Source organism: Miscanthus floridulus, chromosome 6 (assembly GCF_019320115.1).
Source record: "Miscanthus floridulus cultivar M001 chromosome 6, ASM1932011v1, whole genome shotgun sequence".
Classification (NCBI taxonomy): Eukaryota; Viridiplantae; Streptophyta; class Magnoliopsida; order Poales; family Poaceae; genus Miscanthus; species Miscanthus floridulus.
The window spans coordinates 131,892,054-131,914,001 of NC_089585.1; the positions used below are offsets into that span (position 1 = coordinate 131,892,054).

At 48.3% G+C, this 21,948-nt stretch overlaps 2 protein-coding genes across 4 annotated transcripts; both read left to right on the plus strand.

Annotated features, from left to right (window-relative positions):
* Window positions 1-5,683: 5,683 nt before the first annotated feature.
* LOC136461259 (uncharacterized) lies at window positions 5,684-7,246 on the plus strand. Its single transcript, XM_066460627.1, has 2 exons — window positions 5,684-6,304; window positions 6,611-7,246. Exons 1-2 carry the CDS (start codon window positions 5,684-5,686, stop codon window positions 7,244-7,246), a joined length of 1,257 nt encoding a protein of 418 aa, XP_066316724.1.
* Window positions 7,247-10,834: 3,588 nt separating this feature from the next.
* LOC136459657 (uncharacterized) lies at window positions 10,835-21,567 on the plus strand. Of its 3 annotated transcripts, none has more exons than XM_066459498.1 (4): window positions 10,835-13,058; window positions 14,829-15,246; window positions 20,987-21,177; window positions 21,338-21,567. In XM_066459498.1, the coding sequence occupies exons 1-3, from the start codon at window positions 12,638-12,640 to the stop codon at window positions 21,174-21,176; spliced, it is 1,029 nt and encodes a 342-aa protein (XP_066315595.1). In that variant the 5' UTR covers window positions 10,835-12,637; the 3' UTR covers window position 21,177; window positions 21,338-21,567. The 3 variants fall into 3 exon arrangements, with proteins under 3 accessions (XP_066315595.1, XP_066315596.1, XP_066315594.1); XM_066459499.1 differs by having other exon boundaries at window positions 10,835-11,417; window positions 12,657-13,058; window positions 20,987-21,567; XM_066459497.1 differs by having other exon boundaries at window positions 20,987-21,567.
* Window positions 21,568-21,948: the final 381 nt, after the last annotated feature.

Sequence of the window (21,948 nt, forward strand, 5' to 3'; positions counted from 1 at the left end):
GCTAGTCCATTTATTCCTATTTTTGTGTGTAACTTTGGAAATTGATAAGTTGAGCTATAGAGATCCAAAATTTGTGAACCAAATTTTGTAGTGTTCCTTAGGAAGTGTAGTATTTATCAAAAGTATGATATTAGCATTTGTAGTAGAATTTCTGGAAGATTTAAAATGAAACTTGAAATGTGTTTTTAAATGTATGTAAACTTATTTATTTTATATCTAGAGTTCCTGTCCTCCAAAAATAATGAAATTTTTGTGGTGAGCTATTCTTGACAAGTATAAGCTCTGGTAAAAATTTGAGGGTCAGTGCATGTATGGATTTATAGTTATAGATTTTCCTTTTATAATTAGGTGATCCTTGTATGAATTTTTATAAATTATTTATGAATCCAATATTCATGAAATTTGTTGGAGGTTGTCCTAGTACCATATGGATGCTAAGAAAAATATAAAATCTATTGCTTTACACTTTTCACTAGGGTTTTCTATTTATGCTATTTTAAGCCTTTTTGCCTTGTCATTTTTGTGTAGGGTGTTTTACTTGCTAAAATGGAATAAAACTTTTACAATAGTCTATTGGTAGCACTAGTAAGCCGCTGTAAAGTTCTGAGAATTTATGATGTACATTTAGTATATGTTTATTATTTAACCTAAGTATCTAAATAAAATAATAAAGGCATTTAAATAAATAGTTTGGGCTTTACCATTATGTTTTCTTGAGTATATTTGGTATTCTTGAACTGTTGATAAACTTGGTGTTGTCAAAATTTGAATGCTTACATGTAGTAGAAATATTGTTGCTTTATAATTCGGGTAAAAAGGGTTTTTGGACAAATTCTATGATTTGGTATGTTGCATAGTAAAACTGATGTTTGCTATAAAAATGGTTAATAAAAAAGTTTTAGATAACTTCTTCATTTTTCTTGTGTTAAAATTTCAGAGCAATAGGCCAAAGGGTTTAGGAGTTATAGCTGTTTAAAGTTAATATCCCGAAATGCTTGCTCCCTGGAATTTTTGGATAGTACTAGATTGATTGTCTGTTTTGGTTAAGATAAAGTGTGAATTAGCTTTTGGTGATTAAATAAGAGCTGTAGACAATTTTATAAGATTTTCAAAAAGTCCAAGATCACAGCATTTGGATAAGTAGAACTCTAGTTATGAGTAAAACAAGTAGCTGCTGTTTTGTAGTATAGTAACTGAATTGTTGAAGTGTTTGATTTAGTAATTAAGAAGAGATATGCACATACTCAGTAAAATGTGATACACTTGTTATTACTTTAACAACATGATGTTAAGAATATTTACAAGAATGCATTCTTCATGTAGCATCGTACTATACTTGTCGGCATGTATGCATTCACAATATCTTATGCCATATTCATGCATCTAGGATCGACGGAAGAGATAACGTTCCTAGAGTTCAACGAAGGAGAGGAAGGGGACCAGTAGGAGATTCCTCAAGCCGCAGCTCCCGAAAAAGAGGAGCAAATCCCTGAAGAGCTTTCAGAGTGCCCTGATCACCGCCCCACTTTCTTTCTAAAAGGCAAGCCCCGGAGCATTCTAAGTCTCCCAGTATTTTACAAAATATTACTCAAGTCCTTATGATTGATGCATTAGGTTATAAGAGTTGATTGGAACCACTTGATGCATATAAATTCCTTGTCTAGATATATACACCTTTAACACTATGTAGGTCCAGGATCGAATATATGCTTAGCCATGCTTAGATCGGTAGAAGTCGGGTGATCTCCTGTCACCTGCGAGATATAGGTGGATACCAAAGCACGGTTGGCTATATTTGCTATCGTGGAAAAGAACCATTGGGTAATATAAATTGAGGCCGGGTGGAGTCTAAGTGTAGGTTGACTCATGTGATTCCGTCTGTGTCGATCAAGGACCGTACCGTTGTTGGAACTTCTGACAAGATTGAACACATGCCTATCACTTAGCTGGCCGAATAACTCGTTCCGCCCACAAAGCCGAGTAGCTCAACTTAGGCCAGGCCCCGTTCTGTTATGCGCTCCTTGAGGGGAGCTAGACTGAGCCCAAGGGTAGGCTAGGCCTAAACGTCCTGGCATTTGGTGTCCCCGATTGTGTGGCGCGGTATGAACCCGCGAAAGATGTACCTGAGTTGTACCAAAGGTGACCTAAGGTGACCGTTGATCAGGTCTACCTAGGTTTGTGTTAGGAATAAATTTCCAGCTGGTTGAAATCGATTTGAATCGCCGTCTCTCCCGGATAGTGAGAAACTTGGCTAGCTCTAGCATCATAGTGACTGTATTATGGAACATGATGGTTCACATGAACATGGATTTACAATACCGGCTATGGTTACTATTGTATGCTCTGAAAATGATATACCACATGTTTGGCACAGGATAGTTGCTAATTTAGAGATGGATAGTCATAATTAACTTGATAACAGAATTATAATTGTATAATTGAGTTAATTGCTTTTTATGCAAAATGTTGCCAAGCTATCTCCACTTATATAGCCTTACATGATCCTTGGAGTCATTTTATTTCTGGTTTATGACGGGTAAGTCTAGCTGAGTACTTTCTCGTACTCAGGGTTTTATTTCCCATTGTTGTAGATGGCACTGTGTATCATGATTATTGCAAGAGTTGCTTCTATCCCGCTGTGGATGAGGAGTAAGCCTTGGGTAGGCTTCTTTATTAATCCTTCTACATGCTTTTGCGGACTATGATCGTATGTTGGCACTGTATCAAACTATGTTGGCAAATGCTACTTTCAAACTTAATTTGCTTTCGCTTTTATCTATAAAACTTGGTTTGTAATAACTTTGTTTCATACTCTAATGATGGAAATGTATCTATGAACTTTATGTAATATGTGACATGTATGTTGAATCATGTACGATCTTGGTTGTTGTAAATCGTTTATCGAGATCCATCGTGGTACTCGACGGGCTACCGGGTTTATATGGGTTCAAGTATGATAGTGCGACCGCTTGCGGGCTGCCATTGTACTTGTACTCTTATAAATTGGTCGGATCTATGACATGCACGTATGCCTATGAATGCATGTACACATACATCTCCCCATCTCCTCATCTCCTCCGCTTGTTCTTCGACAGTTCCCAAGGCACCGGGCACGCTATGATGTTGCTTTGGATTTGTGGAAGTGGGCGAGATTTCATCGTGTCATGCATGTGTTAGCTCCTAGGTAACCTGCAAATGTGTGTGTTGGTGCAGGTTTTTGTCACGTCTGTGTCAGCTCCTATGTTACACACCCTTGGTCGTTGAGTTAAATTATGAAAGATTGACGATGGTGGAGGTGAGGAGTAGCATGGGTGACGCTCCATCCTTCATAGAGGCTGTGAGATGCCGAGCCGGGTGATCTTTTTTTAACGCCTGTTGCCAACTAAAATTTACCCCAAAAAATTGGGCTTCAGATCATAAATTCTCGTACCTAGCGCGCCTGTGCCAGAGGGCCATCCATGAGAGCAACATGGGCCCTGCAAGCAGCGTAGCACATGGACGCAATTTTTTATCTGTGACACAGAGTTCTCCTATTCTAGTTCGGTTGAAACCCTTGCATCATCGACGCCGCCTCCTCTCGTGACGTTTGGTGCCAAGCATCGCCGTCGATCCAGTGCCCGTCCGACTCCTCCGCCCGTTCGACTACTCCACCGCCCATCCACCACGGTTGGTGCGTCTCATCATTGCATAATAATGTCAGGTGATGATAGGAGTTGGATGCGCTGGCCTCGTTCTTCAATTGAGTGGCAGGAGAATCTCTGAAATTTTTTTGACATCACATTTGGTGGCACATCGAGAGGTGGAACTACTGTGTGTCCATGTCCTAGATGTGTATGCATGGCATACAGACCGCGGCCTCTGGTTTAGCTTCATTTGCTTCATAGAGGGTTTGATGAAAGCTTTATCAGGGAAGGGGAAGGTTCAGATGTAGGATTGCACAACGAAGACACACCAGTAGCCGATGTAGAAGTACACAATGACGCACCACCACCAGCTGATGTAGAAGTAGACAACGAATCCGCACCACATGAAGTTGGAGTAGACAACGAAGAAGGCGCACCGAGTGATGACGATCATGGTATCACTAATTTTGTTAGATCCCTAATCAGAGGTGCTATACAAGGAGAGATTAGAGATACTGATGACAATGAACAACCGAATGAACATGTGAAGATATTCTTCAAATTATTACAAGAGGTAGAAAAGAAATTGTATCCAGGTTGCGAGGATGCTACTAAGGTCTCTTTTATTGTGGAACTTTTCTAGGTTAAGTGCTTGTACGGTATTAGTAATAGAGCATTGGAGGGGTACTTAATCTGTTCACAAGGTTTTTTCCTAAAGGCCACTGTGTCCTGGACACAATGGAGAAAGTGCAAAGGGTGGTTCGAGATCTAGGCTTGGACTATGTAAAGATACACACCTGTGAGAAGGATTGTGTGTTATTTTGGAAGGAAAACGCAAATCTAGATACATGTCCCAAATATGGCGAGTCTAGGTGGAAAATGACCGACGACGGTGCTCACAAGGACGCTGCAGATGGTGATGCTGATACAACAAACAAGAAGTGTGTCCCATGTAAAATCCTATGGTACTTTCCTCTTACTCCTCGGCTACGAAGATTATATATGACAGAGAGCACATCATCACAAATGCGATGGCATAAGGAAGAATTGGTCGATGATGGCAAAATGTGTCACCCTGCTGACTCGAAGGCATGGAAGCATGTGGATAACAAATATGGTTGGTTTGCAAAGGAAGCTCGTAATATTAGGCTGGGTCTTTCTTCTGATGGCTTCAACCCCTTTGGCATGCAAAATGTTACATACACCACATGGCCTGTTATCCTCATCCCTTATAATTTGCCTTTTTGGTTGTTTGAGAAACAACCTTATTGGATTATGTCGATGTTGATTCCTGGTCCAAAATCTCCTAGAATGAATATTGATGTCTATTTGAGGCCCCTCATTGATGAGCTGAAGGATCTTTGGGAAAAGGGAATTAATACATGGGATGACAAGGTAAAGAAGAATTTTAAACTACATGCTATTCTGCTTTGGACAATTAATGACTTTCTTGCATATGCGATGATTTCTAGTTGGAGCACAAAAGGCAAATTTGCATGTCCATACTGCCACAAGGATAAAGATTATTTATGGTTGAGATTTGGAAAAAAGCACTGGTACATGGGACATCATCGTTTTTTGCCGTCGGACCATCCTTGGCGCATGAACAAGATGAGCTTCAACAATGAGGTGGAAACCAGGGAGGCTCCAGTACCATTGTCTGGTCAACAGGTATTGGACCAGTATGAAACTTTTGATCAAGTGATATTCGGAAAGGCGACATCAAAAAAGAGGAAGCGTGACAAAGATAAAAGATGGCACAATTGGAGGAAGAAGAGTATTTTTTTGAGCTCCCTTACTAGTCTTCTTTGCTCATAAGGCATAATTTGGACATGATGCACATTGAGAAAAACATATGCGAGAGCATATTGGGTACTTTGCTTGAAATTGAAGGTAAATGTAAGGATGACGAGAAGACCCGACTTGACATGGAATAGCTAGGGATAAGGCAAGATCAGCACCCTATCATTGACAATGATAATTATACCTTGCCACCAGCCTTGTACTTTTTAGATAAGGCTGACAAAAAAAGTTTATGCTAATTTCTACATGGAGCGAAGATGCCTGATGGGTTTAGCTCCAATATAAGGAGATGTGTTGATGCAAATGCATGTAAGGTGTCTAGACTGAAAACACATGACTACCATATTATTCTACAGAAATTGTTACCCTTAGTCGTCAGAAAGATTTTGCCCGAACAAGTTGTCATGCCATTGATTCAGCTTAGTAGGTTCTTCAGTGCACTTTGTTCAAAGGAGCTGGTGGAAGAAGATCTTGACAAACTTAGCAGTTCAATTAAAGAGACTCTTTGCTGGCTTGAGATGGTATTCCCACCTGCATTTTTTGATATCATGATTCATTTGCCGGTTCATCTAGCTGAAGAAGCTAAACTTGGAGGGCACATGTGCTATAGATGGATGTATCCAGTTGAGAGGTATCTACGTACTGTTAAAGGCTATGTGAGAAACAAGGCACATCCAGAAGGTTCAATAGACGAGGGATACATAGCCGAGGAGTGCCTTACATTTTGCTCTAGATTCTTGGACGTCGACACCAAGCTGAATCACGCTGATCGTTATGAAAGTACAACAGTGAATGAGCCGCCATCTGGTCTGAGCGTATTTGGAGAAATGGATTACAAGAGGATAGGACAGACTACCGAGATATTTGGTGCAGATGAGGTTCGAAAGATGAGGCACTATTACGATGAAGCCAGACCATGGGTCGAGTAAGTTGCAATATACCATCATTAATTAATCTACTTTTTGTTTTTGGCATCAACTAATTAATTAATTGGCTATTTCAATGCAGCGAGCACATGGAAGAACTAAAAAAATAGTATAAGGAATCTTAATAAACGACATGAGGAGCACTTTGTAAGGTGGTTCGAGGGCAATGTTAGTTCTATTTTTTAATTTTTTTATTCCATGTGATGATTAGAACGATGTACTTATTAACTGGCATTTGTTTTCAAATTGTGTTTGTAGATCACCAAACTATACGAGAAAGGTGAAGCAAGTGAACTTATGTATGCCCTTTCTCAAGGACCGGACCATCGAGCTCGTGTGTTCAATAGATGCTACATCAATAACTGGCTATTTCGAACGACTACCATTGAGAGAAACCTCATCACACAAAATAGTGGTGTGCTTGTGAGGGGTGATGGTACTACTGGCAACATGACCTGGTATGGAGTGATTAGAAGAATGATCTCACTCGAGTTCCCTGCACAAAAAGAAGTTTTATTGTTTCAGTGTGATTGGTATGATGTGCCGGCTGCCAGTACCAGCAGAAGTAGAGGATATAGTAGGGATAAATATGGTGTTATCAATATCGATACATCTAGGTTTAGATATTCAAATGAACCTTACATTCTGACAACACAGGCCGAACCGGTGTTTTTTGTCAACCTCGTGAACAAGCCAGGATGGTCTAGTGTTGTTGCGGTCAGACCAAGAAATTTGTTTGCCATTCCAGAAGTAGAAAATGAGGGTGACATGGAAATCGATCTACTTGATGTGGGAATCCAAGACATGAATCTATTAGGCCTAAATGAGGATTTGTCAAATTGGACAAGACCAGACAAGGAAGGCACAACTGGTGATGCCTCTGTTATTAATTAGGTGCGTGGCGAAGCGGTTCTCGAACCAGATGATGCGGTCTTACTTGATGAGGATGATGATGTCGAAGATGACACCTACATTGACGATGGAGTTGTTGCACCAGTTGCGGTAGAAAACATAGAAGATGATTTCTTTGTTTAAATACTTATCCTTTGTACAACAGTAATGTTTTTTTCTGGATTTTTTTTAAAACAATCTCATTGTCCGGGATAATGAATAGCTGCAGTTGGTCTTTAAACTGTTATACTCATGTTTGTTTTCTATCATAAGCACAAATATCAGCAAGCTGGACATTTTTTTTGTTTTCTGAAATTGTCATGGAAGATGCGGATGGTTATCGTCCTTGTTGACATATGAAGTGAATTAGCCATCTTTATCATGTAAACAAGTAATATAAAGACGGCTTAATGTCGAACACACCTTAGTAGCCTAGTGGTAGATGAGTGTTTGCTTGTACTTTAGTTTATGGGATCAAATCCTCTGTGGAACATTTTTTTTGTCAATAGAATACAATATTCAGAAATGCGTGGAGCATTTTGTCTATTGCAACCATTTTGGTATATTGCAACACTTTTAGGCCGTTGCATCAGGGATAGTCTAATGCGTGGAGCATTTTGTATATTGCAACCAATTTTGTATATTGCAACACTTTTAGGCCGTTGCATCAGTGGTAGCCTATAGCAACACAAAAAAACCGTGGTAATACTAACATGATATTGCGACCATTTAGGATTGTAGTTGCAATAAGTACTTAACAATTGCAATGCCACAAAAATTATTACAACCCCAGAAAACCGTGGCAATAGGAACATGCTATTGCATCCATTCAGAAATCTTGTTGCAATAACCACCCTAGCAATTGCAACACCATGGAACATTATTTCAACCCATAATAACCGTGGCAATAGTTACAAGCAAAAGCAACCAAATCCAATATAGTTGCAATAACAACAAGTAATTGCAACGAAAACCAATACTATTGTAACTCAAAAGTGCCATTGCAATAATGCCAACTAATTGCAACACAATTCTTAAATGGTTGCAGTAGCACAAGCCTGTTGCAACGACAAACTACACATATTGCAACAAATTTAGTCCGTTGCGTTATAGGCACATATTACAACCATTTTGTGAAAAGGTTGCAATACGACCCACCTATGGCAACCAAATTAGTGGTGTTGCAATCATGTGGTGTGGCATTAGAGGTAGAACCTTGTAGTGGTTCCCAGGATCACGTCGTGGAAGGGAGAGCTCATTGGGTGGAGCTCCGACCAAGGGATGCGCATGGCGTCGAGGGTGTCGACGTAGAGGATGTTGAGGCCGCTGCCTCCATCCATCAGCACCTTAGTGAGGCACTTCTTGCAGACAATGGGGTTGACAATGAGCGGGTAGCGACTCGGTCTGGCAACGTGGGAAGGATGGTCCCTCTAATCAAAAGTGATCAGAGATTCTAACCAGCTAAGGAAAGAGGGGATGGCTGTTTCGGCGACGCATGTCTCTCTGTAGCGCACTTTGTGCTGGCGCTTGGAGTAGGCGACATCGGATCCCTCAAAGATCATGAGGCATTCCTCGGGATCGGGAAAGTTGTCCCCATCCTTGCCCGCCATGCCTTCTTTCTTGGCCGCTGCCTCTTTGCCCTTTCCTTCTTTCGGTCCGCCTGCCTGTCGCAGAAAGCGCTTAAGGAGTTCGTAGTCCATGTAGAGGTGCTTGACGAGGTAGGCATGGTTGGTGCAGGGACTCTCCATGAGCTTGTCACAGTGGTCGGGCTGGCCCTACTGGGGCTGCTTGCCCTCGTGATCGACCGCGGCGACCAAAGCGGAGTTGGCCGGTCGACGCTGACCCCTCTTGTTCTTTTTGCCCCTTTGTGTGGAGGGGCCCTCGTCTTGGTCCTCGTGCTTGGCCTTGCCCTTGTCCTAGCCTCCAATAAAGACCGCTATGATCGCCTCCTCGCCGGAGACGTGGTTCATGGCGATGTCGAGCAGGTCGTGGGTGGTACGGGGCTTCAGACAATCGAGCTTGTGGATCAAAGACTCACAGGTTGTCCCAGAGAGGAACACGCTGATGATGTCTACGTCAACGACATCAGGAAGGGAGTTGCATCATTTTGAGAACCTACGGATGTAATCCCGCAGGGGCTCGTTGGGCTCCTGCTAGCAGCCCTTGAGGTCCCAGGAATTCCTAGGGCGGACATACGTCCCCTGGAAATTCCTGATGAAGATCCTCTTGAGATCCGACCAGTCGTGGATGCTTTTAGGTGGGAGGAATTCGAGCCATGCTCGAACATGCTCCCCCATGCAGATGGGGAGGTATTGAATGATGAAGTGGTCATCATCCACTCCTCCGGCTCGGTAGGCGAGCTGGAAGTCTTTGAGCCATATATTGGGATTCGTTCCCTAGTGTATTTGACGATGTTGGTAGGTGGTCAGAAGCGCTGTGGGAATGACGCTTTCTAGATGCGATGGCCAAAGGCCCATGGTCCCGGGCCGTCCGAGCTGGGACTCCGATCGTCTGGTTGGCGACCATGCCTGGGGTGTGTTTCCCCGCTCCCCTCGAATGGTCTGGCCGAGGCCCGTGCCGCCTGCTCTCACCACCCCTCGATGGACGTCATCATCATGCCGGGCTTGACGTCGATTGTTGATGACGCTGCGAGCGTCTCGGTTCGACCCGAGGCGTTCGCGCATAGGTGGTCGATGTGGAGCAGGCGTTGGGTCAGGCCGTGGTGCAACAGCGGCCTCCTATTCCATGCGCCGGCGACTGTAGTGGTGAGCGGATGGAGCGATTCGACTGGCGCGCCCCCATTCCCCCGGTAGGGAAAGAGGCCACGCGCCGGTGTCACGACGTGGAGCTCTCCGCCTATTGAATGGCGGTGGTTTCGGAAGTGAGCGTCGTCTCCTCCTTGGCTAGGCCTTCCGGTCGGAAGGCGGATCGGAGTCGGAAGCGAGCGTCGTCCCCTCCTCGGCCAGGCCTTCTGGTCAGAGGCGTGGGTCGGAGTCAGAAGCGAGCATCGTCCCCTCCTTGGCCAGACCTTTCGGTCGGAAGGCGGGTCGGAGTCGAAAGCAAGCGTCGTCCCCTCCTTGGCCAGGCCTTTCGGTCGGAGTCAGAAGCGAGCATCGTCCCCTCCTTGGCTAGGTCTTCCGGTCGAAGACTTGAATCGCTTTTCCGACCTGTCGTTAGGTATCTAGGCCGGCCAATGAGTTGCGCGTTGTTTGTAATGTCATCTGCTGGGCCGAGCTTTTATTGGAAAACGGGCCCATTAAAGACCCCGGGTTTATGAACCCGACAAATAGGCTCTAAGTATGTCTGATACTCTCATCTAGGTTTTACTTTTTGGTACAAATGAGGTTATAGAAATAAGCACAACTAGAATAAACTACTAAGAAACATGCTATTTGATTATTTCGATTTATTTTGACCATGTAAATAGCTTATAAGTTGTATCAAACAATCGGTTTTTACCTCCAACCGTCAGCTAGGCCCAACCAAAAACCAGGCCCGTTTGGATATTGGGATACAGGTGGTCAGATAAGAATATGAAAACGAATAAATAACTAGGATTAAATAAGGTGTAAAAAAATAGATGGCTAGGATACAATATCTCCTTATCTTGTCCCACTCCCAATCCCAATTCCAATCCCAATCCCCATCCCGACCCATCCAAACGTCACCTAAAGCCTTTCCTCTAGAATTCACGCCAACTACAATCTTCCACTCTCCGTCGTCGTCTTCCTCCTCCTAGCCGCCGGCGCGATGAGGCTGCTGCTCGCCCACCTACACCCCCATGACCAGAGCCTCCTCGCTCCCCTGTCTCGCAAACCCCCCACCAAGCTCCCCTTCCTCCTTATCCACCGCCTCCTTTCCAATGTCGCCTCGCCTCCTGCCCCCTAGCTGCCGCCTCCTCCCCTGCCCTCGAACACAAGTACTCTCTTTGTCACATCCTCGTCCAATCGGCGAAGCAACACCGCGTACGCAACTTCAAAGGGCTGTAGGCCAAGCCCCCAAATCACCGTTGGTGTTCTGTTTCACTCACACGCCTCTGTTTTCCCTGGCGCGCTCGGCCCTTCCCCCACTTGCGTCGCCGTTCTTCGCCTGCACGCGCCCGCTAGGATTTCTGCAAGGACCAGGCCACCCGATGATGCCTAGGACGAGGTCCACGCCTGAAGCCCCAGTGCTGGTGAGCTCGAGCAACTCATTTCCCCAGCGGATCTCCCTCCCCACACGAGCTCGGGTGACTCCTCCGTGCTGGCAGATCTCCCTCCCGACGAGCTCCTTGGTCCTGACAGATCTCCTTCCCTGCACGCTCTAGAGATCGGGTGGCTCCTCTTTCTCTGACAAATCTCCCTCGCTGCCCGCACGCGCCCGAGCTCTGGCTACTCCTCCATCTTCGGTGAATCTCCCTCCCCGCCGGCATGAGCCCGAGCTATGATATCCAGATCCATGGAGGATAGGGATGACTAGCTCGGCGACAGGTGGGGATCCGTTGTGTGGCCTACCATGGCCAGTTCCCTCCCTAGCCGACACCTCCACAGAACACGAAGAAAAAAAAGAAGAGAAAGAGGGAAGGAGAGATCCACTGACAGGCGGGGCCCATGTGTCAGTGTCTATCGGAAGGAATTTGGGGCCTTCGTTTGGGTGCTATTGCTGGAGTGGAAGCATAAATTTGGGCAAAAAAAAATGGGAGTGGGCACCCAAATCAAAAAATAGGGGCTCATTTCATCTGGACTCGGACATGCAGCCTGTTCGCTTGTTGGTTTTAGCCAGCCTAAACCAGCCAGCCAACAGTGTTTTCCTTTCACAAAAAACCAGCACCAGCCAGCCCAAACCAGCACCAGCCCCAACCAGCGAACAGGCTCATAGCCTCTTTGCTGTAGATCTCGAAGTGTCCACGCCACCCCTCACACATCATCTGCTCGACAGTGTCAGAATGAGCCACTCATAGGAAGTCTCTTTCAGCGAGTATTTCGTACTTCTCGTGGCGCACTCTATGGGCGCTGCCGCATGCACGTTACCTGTTCGACCAAATGATGTGTCGAAAAACTGTGCTCCACATTAATGCATACTCCCTCCATGTTCCTACAGAAAGTCGTTTTGTGGTTGTCTTAAGTCAAATATTTTAAACTTGACTACAAATAAATTCTTTTGGGATGAGTTTAAAAATATGAAAGTGATGTAAGTAAATTCGTCTCGAAATGTAGTTTTATAAAAGTATATATTGGCTATATTCTATAAATATTTTATTGCAAAAAATAGTGGTCAAAATTGTTTTTTCGGAGATTGTGCCGATGTTCAAAACGACTTTATTTAGGGACATGGAGGGAGTAATGCCTTACTTGCAATGCTATCGCATAGAAACCTAAAAAGTGTCATGCATAAGAATCCTGTTGGTCTGTCCTTATGATGTCTCTAATTGTAGAGTTGAAGAAGAGGTTGGAGACTTACTATGGGGTGGATGAAGAGGCAGAGTTACCATCCGTCGCTGAGGTTGTCCTTGAGCGGAATCTCACGGGTGCCCATAGTGAGACTGATGATGACCTTATTGAGGAGCTGCGTAGTAGTAAGCCACTCCCTGAAGTTCGTGACCGAGACTTTGAGTCTGATTTTGAGGAGATGCACGATACCGACGAGGTGCTGAATGACCTCTACAATGCGAGGGAATATGTTGAGAAGAAGATCAAGAACAATGAGTTGTTTAACATGGATGACACCAAGTGGGATGCCTGGATGAAGGAGGCCACAGACAAGGGCTGCTTTACTAACATGAAGCTGTGCGAGGGAATCCTCGAGGACATGCTCTACTGGGACAAGTTACTGCCCGGTATGTTCAGTTGAAGCTTTCTCTATCTTGCTCCCATTATTATGAATATTATGAACCTTTTGGAAATGAAATCTCTAATTATAATGAGAAGTTAATGACTAGGATGTTGGAGATTAATGACTAGGATGTTGGAGATAAAGGATGTAATGGATTTGACATTTTACGGTCATCATTGGATTGCTTTGGCCAAGTAGTTTTGTGATTAAAATGAATCTCTTTTCTTCTTCTATGCTTCAAATTCTTATCAGTTTGCATTTCCTTTGATTATATAGACAATTGTCAGTTGGCCAAGGAGTGCATCTATGAATTATATAGACACCTGTCATCTTTATACCATACTGAATGCTTCATAGCTTCTTATTTAAGGAATTATGCTGGGCTGATCATCTAGTTGTGGCTTTTGTTATATATAAGTGGGCAACTGGTTATATTGGCAAGAGTGTAATTACCAGAGTGTTGGGCTGTTGGCTTTACGTTGTGAAATCTTGCATAATTGATTCATATAAGTAATATAAGGGTATCGTAGTGTACATACAGAAAATGGTGATATGTTTTTTTAAGAGTTTCTTTTGTGTTAGAGAAGGGCGGGCCTGGTGCAAGCGGTAGTCTTACCGCCTGTGACCGGAAGGTCCCGGGTTCGAGTCGCGGTCTCGCATTGCACAGACGAGGGTAAGGCTTGCCACTAACACCATTCCCCAGACCCCACACAGAGTGGGAGCTCTCTGCACTGGGTACGCCCTTTTTTTCTTGTGTTAGGAATGTTGTCAACAAGCTATAGAAACACACGTACAAAGGATTTTCATTGTTACCTCATTCGCTCTTCTGACTGATAAGTTGAATTTAGCATATGATGGCCTTTATATATTGAACTTTGCATCAGTAACCAAATAAGATTTTATCATTCTGACAGCAAACAAAAATATTCAAGAGACAAATTGTGGTGTAACTTCAAAGAGGGTAGTGTTGCCATGTTCTTCTCTGTCCATTTGGTGAAACACACAAATGAGTTAGCTTAGCATCTCTTTAGCTTCTTCAATTTCAGCTAAATTGGCATGCAAGCTCCTTTTAGTTATTGTATGTGTCAGTAGTGGGTTGATGTGACGTTGGGGTCCCCAACCAAGTCAGCATCTGAAGCAGTTCCATCCTGCCTTTCAGTTGTTCTCAGATGGTACAATGTGCCACCCTCTGCACATAGATCACAGGCAGCTGCCTGTTCTCCCTTGTGCGGTAGATCCAAGATGCATCAAGGGGGTAATCATGTCATCAACAATGTATATCAGGAGATCATAGTAATTGTAGTTTAAAAGTTCAGACTGATCATTGAAAAATATAGCTCGATACATAGAGCATTTGAAATTTTAGCTAGGTGTAGACCAAAGAATAAAACCTGTCACGATGGGGTAGTACGTTGGACTTGCTATTATAGAAGTCGCCAGTCGGCAATGGTCCAGATTGTACTTGTGATAACAAGCATATCTTGTCAATAGAATAGGCATTTCTGCTTGTAAGGCATCTTTTTGTAACCATACTATCTGATTTATTTCCAGTAGGGATGCTATGATACCACGCAAACAGTCTAGTCTTTGTGTGCATGTTGAGTATTCAGGTGTGAATTTCTAGTTTTGTTTTTATTTTGTTCATGCCTGAAATATAGATATGTAATTACTTGTAATTGTTTGAGTATAATAGCTATGGGTGTGTTTTCTCATTTTCCTGTACAGCAGTATTGTGATTCTATTTCTTTTTTGACACTTCACATGTTACATCCAGATGAGATCAAGCAAAAGGTGGAGGCCAAATTTAATGAGTTGGGAGACATGTGTGAGAGGGGAGAGATGGAACCTGAGCAGGCATATGAGCTGTTCAAAGAATTTGAGGACAAGATGGTTGCCGAGTGCACTGAACTAATTGAAGCAGAGGTGCCAACTGACGCTGATGAACTGACTGAATCAGGAAGTAAGAAAGTTGAGTTAGATGATCTACCTGACGAGGGACCTGTTCTAAGGTGGGAATCACGGATTGTGTTTGCTCCTAGTGGCGATGCATATCATCCCAAAAACAGAAAAGTCAAACTCAGTGTAACTGTGAAGGAACTGGGACTTTCACGACATGCTTTCCGTCGGTTGCGTGAGGTTGTTGGGAAGAGGTATAATTCTGGGAAAGATGAGCTCACAATAATCAGTGAAAGGTATGATGAATTCTCTCTTTGCACACTAAACCTAAGATTATGAAATTATGTACGACATCCATCACTAAAATAGCTCATAAAACGTGCTACTGTCAGAATTGGGTCTTTTTGTGCATTTCGAAAACTGTGCTATATTATTTGTGGCTCTGCTTCATACTAATAGTGTTGGAGTATGAGAGTATGAGTGTATTAGGCCCATGAGGCCCATGTATGACTAATATACATTGCTACCCTTCTAGGGTTAGCCCAATAAGACTTACACAATTCTAGGCATGGTATCCAGCTAGGCTTTTCCTCCCTCCCCTTCCCCAACCAGCCGCCAGGCGCCGCCGGCCGGCTTGCCGCCGCCATGGCTGGCCGCCCTCCCCTCCCCCTCCCTCCCCAACCTATTTCCACGTTTTCCCTCCCCTTCCCTACCCGTCGTGGGCCCAGCGCGCGGGCGCCGGCCCCCTTGCCGCGGACGCGGATGGCCCGGCCGCCGCCGGCTGTCGCTGCGGGCGTGGGCGCGGGTGACAGGCGCGGGCCGCGGGCGCGGCGGCCCCAGCAGCTGCTGGCGCGGGCGGCAGGCGGCCACGCCGCCGCGGGCGCGGGCGCAGGCGGGCCCCGCCGCCGCTGGGCGCGGACACGGGCAGCCTGCCCACTGCCGCCCGCCGCCGCTGCTGCAGGGGCGGGCGCGGGCGGCAAGGCAGCCCCGCCTGCTGCCAGGCTGGGGGCTCGGGGGAGACACTGGAGCCTTTCTTCTTCCACCGCTCCCCCTCCTCTGCCGCCCCCTGCCCCTCTCCAGACGGCAGGGGCCAACTCTGCTCTCGCCGCCGCTCTCGTGGCTGCACGGGCTGCTGCTGCGGACAGCCAGGCCCGGGTGCGGGCGGCCGCCCTCGCTTTGGAGCGCGAGCGCGACGCGGCTGATGCCCTGGCCCGCCAGATCGCTGAGGCGGAGCAGCTCCTCGTCCTCCCTACATCCTACGACACCGCGGCCACCTCTTCAGGCTCGACGGGTCACCGCGCGTCTCGCACCACGGTCATCTGGCACGACCCGGCCGACCCGCACGTGGCTCAGCTCCACTACCAGGCCGGGGGTGTCCAGAACATTCGACTCCTCGTCCCGGTCGTCCTCGAGCCTGAGTCGCCCTCTTACGCCCGCTGGAGGGACCTGGTTCTCCTCACCCTCCGCCGCTACGCCCTCGACGACCACGTCCTAGTCGACGCCTCGGTCGCGGTCCAGACCCCATCGTGGCTGCGCCTTGACAGCGTCGTCCTCTCCTGGATCATCGGGACGATCTCCCTGGACCTCCACGACCTCGTCCGCAACTCTGCTGACGCTCGCCGGGCTTGGCTTGCGCTCGAGGGCCAGTTTCTGGGCAATGCCGAAGCCCGGGCCCTGCGTCTCGATGCGAGCTTCCGCACCTTTGTTCAGGGTGACCTCTCAGTTGGCGATTTCTGCCGGCGCATGAAGAGCATGGCGGACTCCCTCGGCGACCTTGGCTGGCCCGTGGAGGACCGTATTCTGGTCCTCAATGTCCTCCGCGGGCTCAGTGACCGCTACGCCCACCTCCGGACGTGGATCACCCGGCAGAGGCCCTTTCCCTCCTTCCTGCAGGTCCGTGACGACCTTGTCATGGAGGAGCTCACTCAGGGCGTCCAGCCAGGGTCCACCTCCGCGCCAGGGTCCTCGTCTTCCTCGACTGCCCTGGCCGCTACTCCTCCGGCGCGTTCGTTCGCTCCACCGCCGTCGTCGCTTCTTGGTTCTCCTCCCCCCGGGCCGGGCGGGAGTGGGGGGGGCCGTGGCGGCCGCCGTCGCCGCGGAGGGGGGCGTGGGGGCCGCGGGGGCCACCACACACCGGCTCCTCCAGGGAGCCACCAGTCGCCCGCGACTCCACGGGGTGCAGCCTGGCCCTCTTTCCACAACCCGTGGTTGGGGCGCATCTCCATGTGGCCCTTCCCGGCTCCAGGTGGAGAGCCTCGCCCACCAGTGGCCTTGCTCACTGGAGCTCCTCCGGGGATTTACTCCCCGTCTGCGTGGGCTACACCTCCCGGCGCATCTTCGTGGGTGCCACCTCCCGACACCTTGCCCGGGCCTGTCGGTTGGAACCCGGCGGCCTTGGCCAGATCCTTCAGCACCATGGCCCTGACACCGCCTGCCGGTACCGACTGGATTGCCGACTCGGGTGCCACTTACCACACTACTCCAGACCCTGGTATACTCTCCTCTATTCACCCTCCTTCTCCCTCTCATCCTTCGTCCATCATGGTCGCGAATGGTTCGTGTATTCCAGTCACGTCCGTGGGTGCCGCCGGCACTCATGGTTCCTTTCTTCTTCCTGACATTCTTGTTGCACCCTCTATGGTTCACAACCTTATTTCTATTCGTCGTTTTACAGCTGACAATTCCTGTTCTGTTGAATTTGACTCTACTGGTCTTACTGTAAAGGATTTGGCTTCCCGGCGTCCTCTTCTCCGATGTGACAGCACGGGACCCCTTTACACCCTTCGGCTTCCGACGTCTGCTTCCTCTTCGTCACCGTCTACTTTGTCAGCTGCCTTCGCCGCCACTCCTTCTTCCACCACTTGGCACCGTCGCCTCGGCCATCCTGGACGTGATGCTCTGACGCAGCTTAGTCGCAGTTCCGACATTGGTTGTACTCGGGCTCACGATGAGCACTTGTGTCATGCGTGCCAGCTGGGCCGTCATGTTCGTCTCCCTTTTTGTTCTTCTTCTTCACATGCTACGCATGTGTTTGATCTTGTACACTGCGACCTATGGACATCTCCTGTCATCAGCATTTCTGGGTATAAATACTATCTTGTGGTGGTTGATGATTTCTCGCATTATTCGTGGACTTTCCCCTTGCGTGCAAAGTCGGATACCTTCACCACTCTTCTCCACTTTTTCGCCTGGGTGTCTACTCAGTTCGGCCTTACCATCAAGGCCGTCCAGTGTGACAATGGCCGTGAGTTCGATAACGGCACCTCCCGTGCCTTCTTCCTCTCTCACGGTGTCCAGTTGCGCATGTCTTGCCCGTATACCTCCTCCCAGAACGGCAAGGCCGAGCGCATGATTCGCACCACGAACGACACCATGCGCACCATTCTGCTCCAGGCGTCGCTTCCTGCTCGCTTCTGGGCCGAGAGTCTGCACACCTCCACCTATCTCCTTAACCGCCTTCCTTCCGCTGCCTGCCCGGCTCCCACACCACACCACGCTCTCTTCGGTACCCCTCCTCGGTATGACCACCTTCGTGTCTTCGGGTGTGCGTGCTACCCTAACACCACTGCCACCGCTCCCCACAAGCTGGCTCCCCGTTCCGCTCTGTGTGTCTTCCTTGGGTACTCCCCGGATCACAAGGGGTACCGGTGCTTTGACCTCACCTCCCGTCGGGTCCTCATCTCTCGCCACGTGGTGTTTGATGAGTCTGTCTTCCCCTTCTCCACCACCACCACACCATCTCCCACCCCCGATCCTGACCCCTTCTCTCTGTTTCCCACTGACACGGTGGTCCAGCCGCTTTTACCGCTGTCTCCTGCAGGTACTGCTTCCCCGTGCCCCTCGCCGGGCCCGTGCCCCCGCTCGCCGCCCACCAGTGACGCCCCTGGCCCTGCGCCCTGCCCGGGTCCGGAGGCATCGCCCTCCGGAGCTGCCCCTGCCCCTCCGTCCGCAGCGGGTCCGGGGACGCCGCCTGTCGCACCTCCTGCGCGTTTCGCCCAGCCGGTGCACGTCTACCAGCGCCGTGTGCCGGCGGCAACGCTGCCTCCGGCACCACCGGTGGCTCCTTCTCCGCCGGCGACCCCTACACCGCCGCCGCCGCCTCAGGCTGCCCGTGTCGCGTCGCCGGTGTACCACCCGCAACTCCTTCACCGACACCCGCGGCATGTTCACCCTATGGTGACGCGTCACGCGGCTGGTACCCTGCGGCACCGGGCTCTCGCGACGATGCCCGACGACCCGCAGATCTCTCCTGTACCCTCTTCCGTTCGCAACGCCTTGTCGGACCCTCATTGGCGCCGCGCGATGGAAGAGGAGTACGCGGCTCTCCTCGTCAACCAGACATGGGATCTGGTGCCCCGTCCACCCGGATCCAACGTCGTCACCGGCAAGTGGATCTGGACACACAAGCGGCGGGCTGATGGTACCCTTGAGAGGTACAAGGCTCGCTGGGTTCTTCGGGGTTTCACTCAGCGCCCTGGAGTCGATTATGATGAGACTTTCAGCCCCGTGGTGAAGCCGGCCACCGTACGCACAGTGCTCTCCCTGGCTCTCAGTCGCTCTTGGCCTGTGCATCAGCTGGACGTCAAGAATGCTTTTCTCCACGGGACTCTCACCGAGACAGTCTACTGCAGCCAGCCAGCGGGGTTTGTTGACTCTTCTCGTCCGGACATGGTCTGCCGGCTCAACAAGTCTCTCTACGGCCTCAAGCAGGCCCCCCGGGCGTGGTACTCTCGGTTTGCTGCTTTCCTGCTGACACTCGGGTTTGTGGAGGCCAAGTCGGATACGTCCCTGTTTATCTATCACCATGAAGCTGAGACTGCCTATCTGCTGCTCTACGTTGATGATATTGTCCTCACAGCCTCCAGCCCGTCCTTACTCAGCCGTGTCATCGCCTCTCTTCAGCAGGAGTTTGCTATGAAGGATCTTGGTGTGCTCCACCACTTCCTCGGGGTCACTGTTGAGTCTCGCCCCACCGGTCTTCTCCTTCACCAGCGGCAGTACACTCTTGATATCCTGGAGCGTGCTGGGATGACTAACTGCAAGCCCTGCTCTACTCCAGTTGACACACAGGGCAAGCTGTCAGAGGCCGTGGGCACCACCGTGGCAGACCCCACTGCTTACCGGAGTCTTGCAGGTGCCCTTCAGTACCTCACCTTCACCAGGCCAGACATCACCTATGCAGTACAGCAGATATGCCTTCACATGCATGATCCCCGAGAGCCTCACCTCACTGCGCTCAAGCGCCTCCTCCGTTACCTCCGCGGCACTGTCGACTACGGCTTACTCCTTCAGCGGTCTTCCTCCACCGAGCTCGTCGTCTACACTGACGCCGACTGGGCCGGGTGTCCGGACACTCGGCGCTCTACCTCCGGCTACGCTGTCTTTCTGGGCGGCAACCTGGTGTCCTGGTCGTCCAAGCGCCAGCCGGTGGTCTCCCGATCCAGTGCCGAGGCGGAGTACCGAGCTGTCGCTAACGGCGTGGCTGAGGCCTCCTGGCTCCGACAGCTCCTTGCCGAGCTCCACAGCCCTCTCTCCCGGAGCACGCTGGTCTACTGCGACAACGTCAGTGCGGTGTACCTCTCCACCAATCCCGTGCAGCACCAACGGACCAAGCATGTGGAGATCGACCTACACTTTGTCCGTGATCGGGTTGCCATCGGCGATGTTCGGGTCCTACACGTCCCGACCACCTCCCAGTTTGCCGACATCTTCACCAAGGGCCTCCCGTCATCGACCTTCACCGAGTTTCGCTCCAGCCTCAACATCATTGGTGGCTAGTTGCGTCTGTGGGGGGGGCTCGTGTGTGTGCTTCTTTTCATGTCCAGTCTGTAACTCCGCTGCGACGGTAGTTCAGACTGCGGGGGGGGTGTTGGAGTATGAGAGTATGAGTGTATTAGGCCCATGAGGCCCATGTATGACTAATATACATTGCTACCCTTCTAGGGTTAGCCCAATAAGACTTACACAATTCTAGCAAATAGGAATCTTGATCTCCAGGATGATAGCCTTATCATTGCAATTTGATTGCTTTGGCAGGTTTGAACATCGGGAAGAGAACAGAAAAGACTGCTTGAGGACACTTTATACTCTAATAAAAGATGCAATAAAAGCTGACAAACTTGTTGAGGATGCCAGAAATGCTTATGTTAAAGGAAGACTTAAGGCTAATCCTCAATTTATGGAACGATTGAAGAGGAAGACAGAGAAATTGATGGCAGCTGCATAAGGTGTGTTACGGAGCTCCTTGTTGTAACACTTCCTCTCTTTCCTTCATCAACATGGTGACTATTCTGTATTCTCATTTTTATTGTTGGCTATAACACAGGGAGAATAATATGTTGTATGCACTTAGCTTCGCTTTCTTTAATCGCTTGGACTCTTTTGTAGGGGTATTCTTAGTCATAACTATATGTTGATCATCTCAAATAACAATGTCAACAGACATCTCCAGTCTTATGCCTTTTTGGAAACCTTTTGATGTTTCCTACATTGAAGACGCTTAATTTCCTCAGTTTGCTGTCAATAGCAACTACCGAGGTATTTTGGTATTAATATGCTGTTGTTACTCACATGGTACCTTTTGTGTATACTCGAATTCTCATGAAGTCACAGATTCATGTAAGGCAGGACTGGAATCTAATCTTAACTTTCTGATCTGTACAATTGATTCATTTAAAGGGTAATTGCTACCTTGTTTCGACCTCAGTGTCTACATTCTATGTGCTAATTGTCAGGTCAAGTTAGCTGCTTACGATGCGCCCTGTACTGTTAGCACGGGTACGGAAATTCAGTTTCCTAACTCATATCCATATGGAATAAGGGGGGTGCGATGGCAATTTGGGAAGTAAAAAACGGATTAGAAGAAACGTTTATTCTTTAATATTATTAGGTAGAGAGTGCTTTACACATTTTGTGCAACGCTTTTGGAATAAAACTTTACTGAGATTGGTCGGTCCGGTTCACTTAACACATTTTGTGCAGAACTCGAAAATGTTCAT

Coding starts and splice junctions, on each gene's coding strand:
- LOC136461259 (XM_066460627.1), top strand. CDS start 5,684: ATGCCTGATGGGTTTAGCTCCAATATAAGGAGATGTGTTGATGCAAAT. Junction 6,305..6,610: donor AGATATTTGGTGCAGATGAG/GTTCGAAAGATG, acceptor TTGTGTTTGTAG/ATCACCAAACTATACGAGAA.
- LOC136459657 (XM_066459497.1), top strand. CDS start 12,638: ATGATGTCTCTAATTGTAGAGTTGAAGAAGAGGTTGGAGACTTACTAT. Junction 13,059..14,828: donor CTGGGACAAGTTACTGCCCG/GTATGTTCAGTT, acceptor TGTTACATCCAG/ATGAGATCAAGCAAAAGGTG. Junction 15,247..20,986: donor CTCACAATAATCAGTGAAAG/GTATGATGAATT, acceptor TTGCTTTGGCAG/GTTTGAACATCGGGAAGAGA.